Source organism: Penicillium malachiteum, assembly GCF_028827825.1.
Source record: "Penicillium malachiteum strain IBT 17515 chromosome Unknown utg000005l:1.0-9002435.0:326005.0-9005861.0, whole genome shotgun sequence".
Classification (NCBI taxonomy): Eukaryota; Fungi; Ascomycota; class Eurotiomycetes; order Eurotiales; family Aspergillaceae; genus Penicillium; species Penicillium malachiteum.
The window spans coordinates 2,232,278-2,248,841 of NW_026643099.1; the positions used below are offsets into that span (position 1 = coordinate 2,232,278).

A 16,564-nucleotide genomic window follows, 5' to 3' on the forward strand; every position below is an offset into this window, starting at 1 on the left:
TGCAGTAGGTACAGAGAAGAGGAAAAGAGTAGAAAGTCATGAATTGATACCGAAAGAACTCCCCGCAAAACACCCAAAGCGGTCTAGTGCGGGACAATCCCAAAAAGCCCGATTAAATTGTCGATTTCAACTTCCTAGAAATTAATCCAACAATGCCCCCCAAGAAGAAGGCCGGTAATCCGGGAGGTCCCAAGCCTGGTACCAAACAGGCAAAGGCTGCGGCTGAGAACAAAGATAAGAAACCTGCTGCCACACTGGAAGAGCCCAAGAAACCTACGGTGAAGGAGGTAATTGGTGGCGCATCATGGACTGGCAAGTTACCTGTGAATATGCTCTCGGAGCATTGCCAGAAGCAAAAATGGGAGAGACCAGAGTATAGCATGGTATGATTTATCGCAAATTTCAAGATATTTTTAAACGTATACGACTATGATACCGTTCAGACCACTGATAGTTCCAATTGCGATCCACAGATTCATGTTTCCGGCGGCCATGTCTCTGCGGTGACGCTTAAAAAAGTAGACCCCAAGACTCGCGAATTGATAGTCCTTCCTCCGATGAAACTACCTCCATCCTATAAAGAGCTTGCCGCTCAAGCAACAGCGCTCGAGGCCCGTCATTTCGCCGCAGCATGGGCACTCTTCCGTGTGTGCAATATGCGTAATATCCATATGATGATGCCACCAACTTATAAGAAGCTCTGGAAAGAGGAATTTGCCGAAATAAAGGTAGCAGAGACTCGAGAAGGAAAGGGTTGGTTGTATGAGGCAGATCCATTCTTAGCCAAGCAAGAACGTGAAAGTGCGGCTGCGGACCTGGAAAAGAAGAGGGTGGAACGGGCCAAGATGCAAGCTAAAGAGAAGGTCTCCTCTACTGACCTTGGTCTTGGAGGTGGTGATAATAAGAGCAAACGTATTTGGTCTCAAGCGCCCAAAGTCGATATGGGTACTCGCATCCGCCGCGATATTGAGGGTCTCTTGCGACAGCATACAACCTGGAATCCATATGAGATCAAGATTCCAGACGCAGATAAGAAAGCAATCGTCGAAGAATTCTCAAAACTGGGATTCCGTCGAAGCCATGTGGAAGAAGCTGCAGCGGAATGTAAAGACCGGGAAGAAGTACTGGAATGGCTCTTGGTGTATGTGCCTGAAGATGATCTGCCTCGATGGAGTTTGCCGGAAGGGTATTCGGCTGGTGTAAGTCTCGCTGCTGGAGACCTCGCACGAGAGGCTAAGATTAAACGTCTTGCCTCTATCGGATATCCCGCAGACCTATGTACTCAGGTTCTTGATAAGAATAATGGTGACGAGCTAGCAGCGGCAGAGTATCTACAACGCACACTGGCATATGGGTCCGACTTTGCTTCTACTTCGATTCCGGAAGGGAATCCAGAGGCATGGGCAGAGGAGCAAGACACCTTAGAAGCCATTTTTGGAGAGCGCTACCACCGTGTCTCTCCTAGGGTCTGCGAGATCAAGAGCGAGGCGCCTGAGATCCCAGAGGGCACCTCGTTCCGTTTCCAGGAGCCATCTTCACATTACCCGTCTGCACCACCGATAATCTCAATTCAAGGCAAGGGATTCCCTGCTTATATCCGACTCAGTGCTATTCGTCGAGCCGTGCAGCATGCCGAAGAGAACTTCTCAGGCGAGTCTATGATTTTCAATATCATGGATTGGCTAGAAATTAGTCTACCCTACATCGTGGAAAATCCAGGTCGACTTCGTGAGATCTCTGCGGTTAGTGCTTCTCCAGCTGCCAACACACACGAGATCCCTGTGCGCTCGTCTCGTAAACAGCGCCGAGGCATTGACTGGAAGGCCTTTTCGCCGGCTAGCGCAGCACTCCTTGACGCCTGGGAAGCCAAGCAAGACACTGCTGCGCAAGTCGAAATGTGTCGTAAGAGACAGTCACTTCCTGCTTGGAATACTCAAGATGCCATCATTGAAGCTGTCAACTCACACCAGGTAACCATTATCTCTGGTGAAACTGGTAGTGGTAAGAGTACACAGTCTGTCCAATTCGTACTGGATGACATGATTCGCCGAGGACTAGGAGGTGCTGCGAACATCATATGTACCCAGCCTCGTCGTATTTCCGCCCTAGGTCTTGCGGATCGAGTCAGTGATGAGCGTTGTTCTACCGTCGGTGATGAAGTTGGTTATGTGATCCGTGGAGAGTCCAAAGCTAAGCAGGGCACGACCAGAATTACCTTTGTCACTACCGGTGTTCTACTACGTCGCATTCAATCCGGAGGTGATGCTGATGGCAATGTCGCCAGCTCGCTGGCTGATGTGTCGCATGTTGTAGTTGATGAGGTTCACGAGCGCAGTCTCGATACTGATTTCCTCTTAGCGCTGCTACGGGATGTTTTGCGGGTTCGCAAAGATTTGAAGGTCATCCTCATGAGTGCCACGCTGGACGCCAACATCTTCATGAACTACTTTGGTGGAAGCAGATCTGTGGGCCTTGTTAATATCCCTGGACGAACCTTCCCAGTCAATGACTACTACTTGGACGATGTCATTCGGGATACTGGATTTGCTCCAGAGCTAAATGAATGGGACGAGGATGAAGAGGACTCTTCTCGAGGAGAGGAAACATTGGGCAAAGCTTTGCGCAGTGTTGGAATGGGCATCAACTATGATTTAATCGCAACCACCGTTGAATACATCGATGCTCAACTGGGTCACAACCCGGGAGGCATCTTGATCTTCCTTCCAGGAACAGTGGAGATCGAAAGATGTTTAAACGCAGTCCGCAGACTTCCTAACGTGCACCCACTGCCACTCCATGCGTCTTTGCTACCAGCAGAGCAGCGCCGTGTTTTCCAAAGCCCACCTCATGGCAAGAGAAAGATCATCGCAGCAACCAATGTAGCCGAGACATCAATCACCATTGAGGATGTCGTCGCCGTCATTGATACTGGCCGTGTCAAAGAGACTAGCTACGATCCAAAGGACAACATGGTCCGACTACAAGAAGTCTGGGCATCACAAGCAGCGTGCAAACAGCGTCGTGGTCGAGCCGGCCGTGTCCGTGCTGGTACATGCTACAAGCTATACACTCGCAAAGCCGAATCCAATATGGCCCAACGACCAGATCCAGAAATCCGCCGTGTACCCCTCGAACAGCTCTGTCTATCTGTCAAATCCATGAAGGGTATCGACGATGTAGCCACATTCTTAGCCAACACAATCACCCCGCCAGAGAGCATCGCCGTCGAAGGCGCTCTCAGCTTCCTACACAGAGTCGGCGCCCTAGATCACAATCGTCTCACCGCACTGGGTCGTTACCTCTCTATGATCCCAGCTGATCTCCGCTGTGCCAAACTATTGATCTATGGCTCAATTTTCGGCTGCATGGAACCATGTCTTACTGTCGCCGCAATCTTAACAGTGAAAAGTCCATTCGTCTCTCCTCGTGAAAGACGCGAAGAGGCCAACGCTGCGAAATCATCTTTTACTCGTCCTGGAGACGGTGACCTTCTCACCGATCTATCAGCCTACCAGTCCTGGTCCGAGCGAGCCCGTGCTCAAGGTTACTGGCAGACCCAGTCCTGGTGCGGTGTGAACTTCCTATCTCATCAGACCCTGCGTGACATTTCGTCCAATCGAGCTCAATTCGTCACATCTTTGAAGGATGCTGGTCTCTTACCAGTAGATTACAACGATGGAGCAGGCGCATGGAACCGCAATGCCTCAAACCGGAATCTTATCCGCGCGCTCATTGCAGGTGCTTTCCAACCGCAGGTTGCTCAGGTTTCGTTCCCAGACAAGAAATTCGCTAGCTCGGTTACTGGTACAGTTGAAGTTGATCCGGACGCTCGGACAATTAAGTACTTTAATCAGGAGAACGGGCGAGTTTTCATTCATCCGAGCTCGATTCTCTTTTCTGCACAGGGATACCCTAGTTCTGTGGCCTATCTCAGTTATTTCACAAAGATGGCTACTAGCAAGGTGTTTATCCGTGATTTAACCCGTATGTTAGACCCTTTCATCACAACACTGATATTTGTTCTTATTCACTTACATGTTTACTCGCAGCTTTCAACGCTTACTCGCTTCTTCTCTTCTGTGGCTCTATTACACTCGATACTATGGGCCGTGGACTCCTGGTAGACGGCTGGCTCCGACTACGTGGATGGGCGAGGATCGGTGTTCTTGTTTCACGGCTGCGTACCATGTTAGATGAGGCGCTTGCTGCACGAATTGATAATCCTGTACTAGGAGCAGATGGCGGAGCCGGGGATAGAGTGATCGAGGCTGTTAAAAGGTTGATTGAGTTTAATGGTCTGGACCAGTGATTGACTCATTCAATAGACGAAGGATTAGAAAGATAGAGGCTAGAAATGTTACATACAAAGGACCCAGGTTGACGGCTATCTTACGATATCGTTGCTGCCTGTCTACTTCAATCTAAAGTCACTAGCGATACGAACAACCCTACTGGAATAAAAGAATCATGGAATAAGATCATGGCACTAAACCGATGCAATGTTTTTTTCTGGGTTTCTGTTTTTCGAACGATAACTCCATATGCAGTATCTGAGTACAAATAAATGCAAAGGCAAAAGTAAGAAGGGACAGCAACTGGCTCGGTGTGCAAAGGGGGTAAAATCAGTAAGTAAAAACACAAGAATGACCGTCATTAAGGCATGGGTTTTTTAAAAAAAAATGCCACGGACAAAGAAGAGAAAAATATGCGAAATTCTCATGATCCGCAGGTATGTATCGCAAGGGAATAATGGGGAAAAAGAATATCAACGCCGCCCGACCGTGAAACTCCCCGCGTCCGGAATAATGGCGTCAAGTCATCTCGGGATCGTGAGTATCGAAAATAGAAAAGAAAACCCCCATGAAACTGAGGACATAAAAAACGAAGAACGCCACTGGGCCCCCTCCATATTGGCTCCAAATGTCAGACTCCCTAAAGCACGAAAAACAAAATGAGATATGCGATAGTGAACGTAGGGGTATTGATGATTAGTGGTAAGCAAGGCTGAAGCACTTTCAACCTGACGAAATCCAGAGACTGAGCTTAGTAGTGAGCAAGGCCATCGAGGCGATCCGGATTGCGCCAGGGGGTGGATGCATCGAGCTGGAAACCACGCTGCATCTCGCCCTCGACAAAGAGTGAGGCGCGCTTGAAGCGACGGTCGAGATACTTCTCATAGATAGCCTGGTGGTGAGTCTGGGGGTTCTGGCAGCAATCAAGCATAGTTCGCATGAGAGGAATTAACTGAATGTAGAGATAACCACTCCAGAATGCGTGGGCAGGGGTCTAGAAAAGATGTTAGTGAATGCGGCGACAGAAAGGCGGCTTATTTGCCCATGATATAAAAAAGCTTACCCATACTCCCTTGCGCAGCATCATACGAGCTAGGCAGTGGGCACCAGCAGCGGCATAGCTGGGGAGGGTTGACACGAAGCGCTCATCCATGATTGTCAGTTCAATGAAGTACTTGGCGACGGTTCGAGTGTCGAGGTCATAATCGTCAGCCTTGCTGATACGACGCAGAAAGCTCATTGGGCCAGGCCATCCCAGGTCGTAGTTCAAAATGGCAAGCATGAAGCGTTCGGCCTTCAAAATTTCATCGACTGTATAGCCTCCATCAACCATGTAGACAATCTCCTGCACAGAGGGAGCTGTAATCTCCTCATACTTGGCTGCAATGAAGAGAGCAGTAGCGCCCACAAGCTGAAGCTTGCCAAGGGACACAATTTTGTGAGAGAGGAAACGATCAATGTAGTTCACGCAGAGATACAGAGTCTCAGGAAGGAGAGAAAAGCGGAAGTGAACCTGGACCAGCCAATCCATGAGAACAGCGCGCATAGACCACTGAATTTCCGCCTGGTTGTTCATATAATCATGAACGGGAATCATGGCAACCTGATGAAAGTCAGTATATACACACATCTCTATGATCGAAGGATAGTTAAACAAACCTCCTTTGTGCGCAGGTGGAGAAAGATCTCCGAATCGTATTCGGCAACCATGCTGGGATCCCAGGCTTCTTCTTCAACCTCTTCTGGTGTACGGCTAGCATCCACAATCTTCTTGGCTTGGAGGATCTGGCCTTTAGTGTTCGATGAAAACATGGGATAGATGATGGCAGTGGTGCTGCAGGTAGTGTTATCCATGCGCGAAGCAGACGCGTCATGGCTAACTTCATCTTCCCAGTACTCGTCAGGCTCCTCCGAGGCAAGATGTGTAATAGTTGTTTGCTTCAAGGCGACAGCGGCGGTGTTAAGTTCTTCCGCCTCAGAATGGATCGCATCAGACTCAATAACCACATAGTCATCGTGGTCAGACTTCTCTTCAGCAACAGGCACAACTGAGATTTCCTTCTTCGAAATCTCTTTGGTCTCCTTTGATGGAACTCGTCCTTCGGTCTTGGGGTTGGTTTCGCGAACAGGGTGGGCGATCGTATTTTCCTTGGATGTCTCCTTTTCGACGACGGGTTCAAGCTGATCACGGAAGACAGCGTTGCTGTGCTTGATTGTCTTGGAGGTCTGAGCCTTCCCAGCGGGGTTGACGGGCTTCGCAGTGGCATTCGTCAATAGATTTTTGAGGCCGGACATGGAAGCTGGGCGCTGCGCTGGCTGTGAAAGGACTGGCTCCCCAGAGACCTCTGTAATTGGCTTCTTCAAGACGGCAGAGTCATCGCGACTAGCTTGCGAAAGTTTCTTGGTATTGCTAATGTCACCAAAAGCTCGTCGGGTTCCGGTCTTTGTGTCCTGAGTCGCATTCAGCGCGGACATGGACTTGTTGCGCTGGTGAATAGCTTTATTGTCTTGTAAGGAAGGAGGCACGTTCTCATCCCCACGGACGCGAATACGCTGCGGCTTTTCATTGCTTGTTAGTATACTTGCAATTGTCATGAACAATAACCTGGTAAACATGGATCCCGAGGCCCTTGATACTATACCAACACTATGCCTCGAGAACCAGACTTGGGGTAAATAGAGAAGAAAGACGTGAGTACATACCTTGGCATCCATTTTTCTCAGTTCCCAGATATTTTTTGTCAAATTGACACGTTGGTTGTCGATATGGACTGGGGAGTGGGTTTGTTTACGTTTTGCTGAGTTGAGGATGAGCAGGTCCGTAGCCAGGTAAAGTGTGTATGATTGGCTGCCAAGCAAAACAAACACTCGCCCTGGAGGATGTCACGTGCAGACACGCTGGGGCCCTGTAAACAAATGTGACAAGCCGTGACTGGAATGGGGCCGCAGCAACCGGAAGCCCCACCAGTGGAACGTGTTGGTCGGGTCCACTCACAACAGTGGCTCAAGGCGTGCTTTGATTTCTGAATAAGGAAGCTTTGGAAATGGAAGAGGCTCGGTGAAAACGAGTTGAAAGATATATCCTAGAAAGGAAATGATAGGGGAGGAAGTGAGAGAAAGAGAGCAACTAAATAGAAACAAAGTACATCTCACCGCCCTGGTAATATAATACTGGCAATACACGTCCATCGAGTTAGGGCTACCGCCTTCAGACTTCAGACCGCTTTATTCTGCCGGCATTACATCTGCACAATTTAGGATGATACAACATTCAATTTTTTTGCAAACATTCAACAGACTGGTGAATTGTTTTTTGAACTCATGAATTTTTATTTTCAATCTCCTTGAAGATACCAGTTTATTTACCAGAGCAATCATAATTTTATTGCGATGAAAAGGATATGCGACATACCTGAGAAGAATGGAGTTGCAGTTGACCGCCTCTATGCTCAATTATTCTGCCAGCCTGATATGCGCAACATACTCCGTACAGCTGGATACAATCCATTTGGAGCTTACTCTGAGCGTTGTTAAACGGACACCCTTTACACCAAATTATGCTTAGCCTGTACAGATTCATATATGTATCAAGGCTCTGATAGAGGAAGGTACCTAGGTACTGTGGTAGTTTCGCTTCACAGCGCCAAAGCAACCCATATGTTTAGACCGCCTCTAATTTCTGCCAATTTTTGCTTGGCCAATCAAACACCGGAAACATAGTTATAGCTTCACTGCCTTTTCCCTACATGCAGCGAAACGACTCGAATTTTCCGTCTATTCCATTTTCTGGACATTAGACTAATTTTTGCCTGGTTGGTATAGATAGTGTTATCTCCCTCCATAAAATCTCAACTCCTATGGAGATCAGAAGGGCTGAGGTGTCTCGATTGCTCAGGTCGCACCCACGTGTGCATGAAGAGGTTGTTAGATAAACTATGTAAACTCAAGTGCTTGAATGTCCATACTCAAATATGAACATCTTGAATAGATTCATCATAGAGATAGGTCAATATGAAACTTGACATGACAGTGTGCAGATGATGAGACGAAAGGCGGTCTAGGTTTTAAAATTGCTTTATCTGTCACTAGTCCTATGTGTAACTTCAAGTTCACCCAACATTTGAACATAAAGAGATAAATTAGACAAAACTTTGCAATATGTAGATTCAAAATACAACTGCGACCTTGGGAGTCATAGATTAATTAGTATTGTGGATGTTCATATCCGTACTAGCACCACATTTTCCGAATTCCCTTTGCTGAGGTGGAGCGCCACTGGCGAGACCTGCCAAGAATATATTCCGATTAATCAATCCATTAGTCCATGTATGCCCAGGTGGATCATGCACCTCAGGCTGCAACTAGTACTCCGTACATACTGAATAACTGCATACTCCAGAACCAAATGTTAGAGCAGGATGTTTTGACTCCATATTTGTCGAACCACCATACTCAAGCAAAGTGTACCTGGTGCCATGTATAATTTGGTAGCCGTGGAAGCTTAACTTGTTTGACCTGTTTGACTCATAGTTTGGTATGTTTGCACCATTTGCATGATGCGTTGTCCACGCCAAGATATTCTTATCAGCTTATCAGTGACGTCAAGAGCTTATCGTCACGTCTTCCCCCGGGGCATCAATTTTCTATATAGATCAATATCTCTCCCATCTTGAGAGGGAAAGATAAATGCTATTTAACCTCTTTTAAAAACCTATCTAATAGTCGAATCCACTTAATTTTTATAAATTCTTAGTGTTATATGGGGCCACAATCGCCAGGGCTGTCGATCCACCCTCCCCAACGCGCTAGTTACGCGGGCCCACGTGATCCACACCGCTTTACAGGGCCGGATCGAGCGGTAAACGATTTGGCACTTTCTAGATCAGCCGAAGCGCATCCGAACTCGCTCATCATTGCGACAAAGTTGGGCATCGTTTTTTGTTGACCCGCTCCGAAAATCTAAACTTGTGCGGGGATCTCAATTCGGGTTTCCGCCCTTTAAGTGGTCCCTAATGATTCCGTTAACTGCAATCTTCCTGCACGGTCTGGTCAATCCATTTTCGTAGTCACTTCCTATTGGATCTTATGAACCATTCAAATAAGCCCTGTTCCTGCTGGACATCTAACCTGCGAATTATAGTAAGATTCATTAACTCCGTAACATGTACGAAACCTTGTGATTTCCCCATCCTCCCCGGTCTTGCGTCTTGCAGAGCATTCTCTGTGTTTTGTACCCTGTAACTCTCTTCCTTCCAAATGTCTTGTTTCCCCTCCATTTGGTCTTTGCGCTTGGCTTCTCTCCTACTGTATTTCCTGCAAGGTTCAAGAGAGAAATGCTCTGTAACCCATCCCTTTGCTATTCTTACGTAGGTCCCGAGGAGGGGTAAAATCAGCCGGCGCAGATCATGCGAAACATGCCGTGACGACCATCAGTCATGCGATTGTATCTTTGGGAGAGATTGGTTTTCCCTAATCGTTATTTTTGGTGATTTGGCTGATCTGGCTGCTTTGGGGGCTGCGCGCTATTTACCTGGGGCATATCGGGCTTGCTGAAACCGCCGCAACCATGAACTCTTTCCCCGCGCCTTGCGATTCTTGCCGAATTCCAGGGCGCTAGGTTTGTCGCATCAGAATTTAAGGTATTCTGAAAGGCCTGGATGGGTGATGCGACAAGGATCCATGCGATTTGCATGGATGCAAATGGTCGCCAATGTGCGACAAGGTGTGGCCACCCAAGCAGTTGGGGTCTGTTGCGAATATTGGCCTATTAAGTCATTCCATTGGTTATGAGTTGTTGAGTCTAAATTTCGGAGTTAGTGTTCATGTTTATGAACAGGCGTTGGCCTCCGACAAGGTCCCCGGGTTGCGCAAAGCAGGATGGCCACAAAGCATAGTTTTCTTCCATAGAAATTCGAGCAGTAGTATTCTATTTAAGCAGACTGAGTTGGATCTACATTGAATCTTTACCGGATGGTTAGACAGGATGCTCGGCGCAAGAGCATTACGGCTTGCGACAGACATGCGCTTTGCGAAATGATCGGGTGAGGTCAATCAATGTCAATTTGACTAAATGTATAGTAGAAATTTCAACTTAATTAAAAATGAATAATATTTCTTTTGTCTTAAATCTACTCTATCGTCTGTTCTAATTAGGTAGAAGGAGGCAAAAACATGGAATGTGATGAGAAAGCTTGGGCGGAAGTGCAAATCGCCATGTCACCGACCCAGACAGGCCGTTTTCTCGCTTTAGGTGAAACCATCGTACGCACCCACTCAACCTTCCTCCTTCAAATCCCACCTCCCCGCCTATCCCGCTTGATTTATCAATTTGGGATATTCTCTGCTATTTGGTTGTTGAGGTACCTGAACCTCCTCTCGGCTACTGTGAGAGTCACCGCTGACATAGCCCACCCCCCCAAAGCGCTCTTCGTAGAAGTTCAACGACAATCCTCCACCCACAACTGACTCGACTGCCAACCATCGTTTTACCCATTTAACCTCGCAGTAGACATTTCGGAGTCTCTGCGATCCGGTTGAATTCGTCTGGATCTTTACTAGGTGTGTCTACGTTTCTCTCCATCCTCTTCCGAGTCTGCTGTCTGGCTCTCGTCGTCCTCTCCCCCCAAGGTCGGCCGGACTCGGCTAATCAACGACCATTTTTCCATCCTCCTGAGACGAACTTCATCTTTTGGATGAACTTGATTCCTTGAGATTACCATTGTACTAACATTGGGTTCGGAGTTCGTGCTAGGTCGTCCTATTCTGCCTCTTCCGGGTCATTCTCGGTTGCGACACCCAACTTCCCCCTCCATCCCCATCGAAAAGCCCTGCGTCCACCTATTTCCTCCATCGCCAACCCGGGGGTGGTACATCCACCTGCCAATCTTTCCGAATCCCTATAACTGTGGTAGGTTAGATGGATCCTCCCCTCCCCTCTGCACCGAAAACTTTGCCTGTAGCCCCAGTCATGGATCCCATCCAACCCGCTCTCTCCTCCTCCTCCTCCTTCTCCTCCATCATAAAAACAGTGGGTTGATGCAGTCATCGCTTTTTAGCAGCAGAGGACTTCCTGATATTTTAGACTTGCCCACTATGCAAGCGGTCTTGAATGACGGGTACTCTGCTCTGACAGAGCAGTCGGTTGTGGTGGATGGCTCTCGAGACCTGTCGCTCAAGAGCCCCGTGCCCAAGAACGTCGCATTCGAGCTGCTTTTGGACGAAAACTCCAAAGTACGAGCTCGAATTCCTATGCGCGTCCAAATTTACCCGCATGATACAACGGATTCGATTGTGACGACGGTCAAAAATTTCTATGGCATCTACGATGGGACCGCCAGTGGGGTGAGCTTTGAGGATGAACATGGCACCACCCTGATCGCAAGGTATGAGAACCTCAAGAATAACATGACTGTGTATGTGCGGGTCATTCCCATTCAACCTTATACGGATCACTTTTATGGTGGTTATCCTGTGGAGCGCAAGCGGCCCAGTTTGGGTGAGCCTTTTGGGATGGATGCTGTAGCGCCGGCCCTGGATCAGCCATCGCGGCCATCCTCTCGCCTCGCTAGAAAGCGCAGCACATCTCCATCTAACCGAAGTCTTCGAAGCGCTTCTCAGCACAAGCAAGGCTCACGTAGCGGTAACAAAAGCCGTGGTTCGAGTCATGCTGGCTTCCCAGATGAGGATCTCATGAGCGATAGTGAGGACAGCTATAGTCGCAGATCACGAGGCGATGCATTCGCCAGCTCAGAAATAAGTATGGAGAATATACTTCAAGATGGTCGTCGCAAACGACCAAAGTTTGACAGCTCGGTAAGTATCCCACTACGATTGACATCGAATGCCTTTCGTCTACTTTTTTCTACTCACCTAAAAAATCCCATAATATCATTGGCTAATCATTCTTTCTTATAGGAACTTCCACTCTTCGCTCCTCCTCAAGTCCCTCTCACCACCTCGACCTCCTCCATCTCTCCTCAGCGTCGGTCAGTTGGACAAGAAGGTGCCGGCTCACCTTTTGCTCGTCCCACTCATCGCCCATACGGGTACCAACAAGCTCTACCATCGCCTCAAAGCTATGGTCACAGTGAATATGGGGTACATTCAGGACGCAACTCAGTATATGCGACACCAGTCGTTCCCGAAAATGCGAACCGTGTGCCCTTCAGTAACTCTGCCCCACGCGTGAGTGGTGCTGGCGTTCTGCCCACCCCAGATCCAACTATCGCAAGCTGCATCTCTGATGAAGATGTTGCAATGCAACTGATCCGCCTGGGCGATGCTTCAAACTTCTCCCATGGGCGTACATCGGCATCAACACTCGATGATGCCTTCAGCGGCGCTGCTGATGCCGCCTCATCGACTGGTGCCACCAGCGATGGCGAGGACTTTAGCGAAGAGGAAGATGACTTGCCAGCTCGTCGCAGACTGGAGTCATCTCCAATGCTTCCTCCTGGCGCCATCAAACGTCATCACAAACGTCTTGATGACATTCTGCCCAGTGCAGACAGCAGCGATCACAGTTCAGATGGTCTTGACGACGGCATCAAGAGCGAGGCCGAAGAGGATGCTTTGTACAAAGAATTTGCTCCCAAGGCGAAGAAGCCCAAGAGCCGTCCAATGTCCGCAAAGCCTCGCAGCCAAAAGTCTTTGCCCAAACTAAAGACCAAGACTGTAGCCCCTGCGCCACGCAAGCCGTCTGAAAAGGTCGTTGCGCCTGTCCCGCCTCTCAGCCCAGTCTCCTCCCGCAAGGTTTCTGGAGGATCCGTTAACTTCCAGCATCAACTCGGCGCTGATGAAGAGGATCTTTCTACAAAGCCCCGCTGCCAACGATGCCGCAAGAGTAAGAAGGGCTGTGATCGCCAGCGCCCATGTGGTCGTTGCAAGGATGCTGGTATCGGATGTGAAGGCTGCATCAGTGAAGATGAGGGCAACGGACGCAAGGGCCGTTATGGACGCCACATGGGCGTCCCTGTGAAGCGACTCGATGATGGAGAAGAAGATTTACTCGACTTTATAATGCCTGGTACTCCCCTGGCCTCTGCTTCTCTTGCCGACAAGAACAAGAAGCGGAAGCGTTAGTCTTCAGCTCATACGTTTCCTCCCTCCCCACCAACATCATCTCATCATCATCATCACCATATCTCTCTCTCCTTCATTCTCACCGCCATCTTCTCCACCCTTCTACTCTCCTTTGAAACTTTCTCCTCGCTCATAAAAGGGAGGCTTGACACTCCTTTCTCTCTACATCTCACCCTTACACTCTTTCTTCCCCAATCCCGATTTATACAAAGTCTAGCGGGTTGATTTTTTGTCGGCGTCTACGTGTTCGCGGATAATTTTTTTATCATTCCATTCACTCTTTCCAGACCAATAGCTGCCTGCTTGTCTTGCTAATCTCGGATTTTTTTTGTTTTCCTTGTGGTTCAAGTCAACCTTGAAGTACTAGTAGCGGGAAGATATATACTTTCGGTGGATGCAGGTAGCGGAGGGGCCAGTCCGGGCTGTATAAGGTGTTACGGGTCTTTGTTTGTTCGCATGAGTAGTTTGGGAATCAATTCAGTTTTACCATTTCAACTTTCTTCTTATCTCAAAATTTTAACTGATTCTAAAGCTATTTGCATACTCGGAGCCCTGAACTCGTCGCGACATTCACTGAATATAAGTCACGTGACTAATGGCGGTGAGATGGCTCCGCAACATTTTTGAGCTGATCAACTTTTTGACGTGGGGATACTACGACTTTTACGACTCTTACCTTTATTCCAGTCTTGCCAACTCTCAATTATCTCCAGCCTGTCTCAAATTCACAATCGAGCTCTCTACAGACAAATAAAACCTCGCCTGCGAAAACTTTTCCACAGCTTAGTGCTGTGCGCATCACCACTATGCCTCCTCCGAGAGCAGGTCCCAGACGAACAATCGCAAAGCCAGAAGGCTCCGCAGAATCTACAAATGCACCCGGGTCCAGCGCTACCCCAGGCCCCTCAGGTCGCCCTCCAGTGCAACGTCTGCAATCATTGACGAAACGCGCGCCTCCAGGAGGCAGCATCACACCCGCATCGCGCGCGCCCTCAGCATTGGGCGCTGACACCGGTCCCAAGCCACTGAAATTCCGGCCGAAGGCAGTCCAGCGAAAGAGCAAGGAAGAGCGTGACGCCATCGAGAAAATTGAACAAGAGCGAAATAATGAACGATTGAAAGAGGCTGCTGCTATTCAGCGAGGAAAAGATAATGGCCGAGGCAGAGGTTCTTTCCGCGGACGCGGTGGAGCTATGGGTGGTGGAGTCGGTGGTCCCTTGGGTTCTACATTCGGCGGTGCTTTCAGAGGTCGTGGTGGTGGTCAAGGACGTGGTCGTATGCGCTCTACATTTACTGCTGGATCGCGGGGCCGCGACGATGATTCCTCGGGCGATGATTTGGCGACAAGCATTGACCAGATCAATATCGAGAGTGATGATGACTGGGATAGTGCAGAAGATGTGAAGGGCAAGATGCCAAGTCGGGGCCGTCGGGCGAGAGGATTACGTCCTGTTCGTGTGACGCGGCACGAGCACGAGGAGAGGGTGATCCATGTTAACATGGAATCCAGCTCTGCTAAGGCGGCGGAGATTCGGGAGAAGGCTCAACAGGAGGCTGCTGAGGAGATTTCGAGCACCGAGGAGGATATCGCTACATCCCAGCCTGAAGTCAAAGAGGAGCCCTCAGACGAAAACGATTTACCTATGGAGGATCTTCCAATTGCTGAGGATGATGGATTGCCTAGACAGAGATACCGCGTGCGTCGAAAGACATCGGATCCTAAGTCGGCGGAGCGCAAGCCTGTGGAGAGCAAGGAAGTCATCCCTCCAACGAAGGTCAAGCGAGACCCCCGCGAACTTCTACGCACCAAGGAAGAGATCGATGAATACGACCGCCACCTTGCAGATCTCGAGCATATTCGAGAACTTCTTACTCACCGAGAGCCGGAGCCAGAACCAGAGCCCGAAGCACAGCCACAAGCAGAGCCAGAAGCAGAAGCAGAGAAGTCACAACCCGCCGAAACAGACACAAACATGGACGATGGTCTCGACCAAGATAATGAAGAAGCCCCCATTGAGAAATTGGCGAACGAACATCTCCTTGGACATCTTTTCCTCATGCAATTCCCGCCCATGACGCCCAACCTCTCACTTGCAAACTCCAACGACGCACCCGCCCCACAAACCACACAATCTCAACCCCGGCCTCAGGCTCAACCGGAAGTGAAAACCGAGAATGGAGAGGATGCCGATGTCGAGGTAACCGGTGAAACCGTTTCAGATGGTCCATCTAAGCTCATCACCGCCGCAACAAACTGGTCCTTACCAGCCGGCCGCGTGGGCAAATTAAACGTCCACAAGTCTGGTCGCGTGACGATGGACTGGGGTGGCATCAGCTTCGAATTGGACCGTGCAGCTGCAGTGGACTTCGTACAGGAAGCGCTGATCGTGTCTCAACCCGAGCCCGATCAATCTGGTCAGTTGGCGAAGGATGATACCAGACACCAGGCTTGGTCTATGGGTCAGCTTTCGGGCAAGTTTACGGTTATGCCGAACTGGGATGCCATGCTATGATAATACAAAGATGAGTTGATTGAGTTTATTCTTATGATGTAAATAGAAGTTCTTTAAAACCTATGAATCAATTCCTCGAATTTACGGACCAAGTTTCCCTTACCTCATGTGCACTCCGAGTCTAGGGCTCCTGTAAAATGCTTTCATAGCATGCTTTCTCGAATATAGACAAGGGTCCACGCATCGAAAAAGATTACCAGGGGACCATGATGTGCTGAATCCGAGTCTACTGAGTAGTAAGAAAAAGAGACTCAGATGAATGAACTTCATATGTATTCGAAAGCATTTAGGCTGCTCTTCAGCCATGCCCCTATCCTAGACTGATTTCACCCTATAACAGACTCGGACACATGCATATGCCCCATACTCCATAAATAGCTCCTCAAAAATAACCATAGAAGACATCCCTCAAATGCTAATAATAGCCACAAATAGTATCTTAATAGTAGGGACTACTATTAAGATACTAGACCCAGGTACTCCATAACAAAGATACCAACTATTTCCTGGATTGATGCAACCTACAAGACCAATATATTCCGCCATTTATAAGTCATCCTTTGATAGACCCTCCATGGCAAATTTATTGGTTTGTAGATTGCATCACTTCAGAAATAGAGGATATCTTGTGTATAGAGAAACCTGTGTGAGAAATAGAAGGGATGAGGTTGGGCGTGA

General features: G+C 48.7%; 4 protein-coding genes across 4 annotated transcripts; 3 read left to right on the plus strand and 1 right to left on the minus strand.

Annotated features, from left to right (window-relative positions):
- Positions 1-152: 152 nt before the first annotated feature.
- N7483_010846 (RNA helicase) lies at positions 153-4,309 on the plus strand (the record flags this gene model as incomplete). Its single annotated transcript, XM_057094273.1, has 3 exons — positions 153-383; positions 444-3,984; positions 4,050-4,309. The coding sequence occupies 3 exons, from the start codon at positions 153-155 to the stop codon at positions 4,307-4,309; spliced, it is 4,032 nt and encodes a 1,343-aa protein (XP_056940244.1).
- A 734-nt stretch (positions 4,310-5,043) lies between these two features.
- N7483_010847 (cyclin family protein) lies at positions 5,044-7,007 on the minus strand (the record flags this gene model as incomplete). Its single annotated transcript, XM_057094274.1, has 4 exons — positions 5,044-5,286; positions 5,356-5,895; positions 5,952-6,851; positions 6,996-7,007. The coding sequence occupies 4 exons, from the start codon at positions 7,005-7,007 to the stop codon at positions 5,044-5,046; spliced, it is 1,695 nt and encodes a 564-aa protein (XP_056940245.1).
- A 4,377-nt stretch (positions 7,008-11,384) lies between these two features.
- N7483_010848 (putative C6 finger domain protein) lies at positions 11,385-13,373 on the plus strand (the record flags this gene model as incomplete). Its single annotated transcript, XM_057094275.1, has 2 exons — positions 11,385-12,104; positions 12,207-13,373. 2 exons carry the CDS (start codon positions 11,385-11,387, stop codon positions 13,371-13,373), a joined length of 1,887 nt encoding a protein of 628 aa, XP_056940246.1.
- Positions 13,374-14,179: 806 nt separating this feature from the next.
- On the plus strand, positions 14,180-15,886 carry N7483_010849 (putative DNA-directed RNA polymerase III RPC4; the record flags this gene model as incomplete). The annotated part of the gene is made up of 1 exon (XM_057094276.1): positions 14,180-15,886. The coding sequence occupies one exon, from the start codon at positions 14,180-14,182 to the stop codon at positions 15,884-15,886; it is 1,707 nt and encodes a 568-aa protein (XP_056940247.1).
- Between the last annotated feature and the right edge of the window lie 678 nt (positions 15,887-16,564).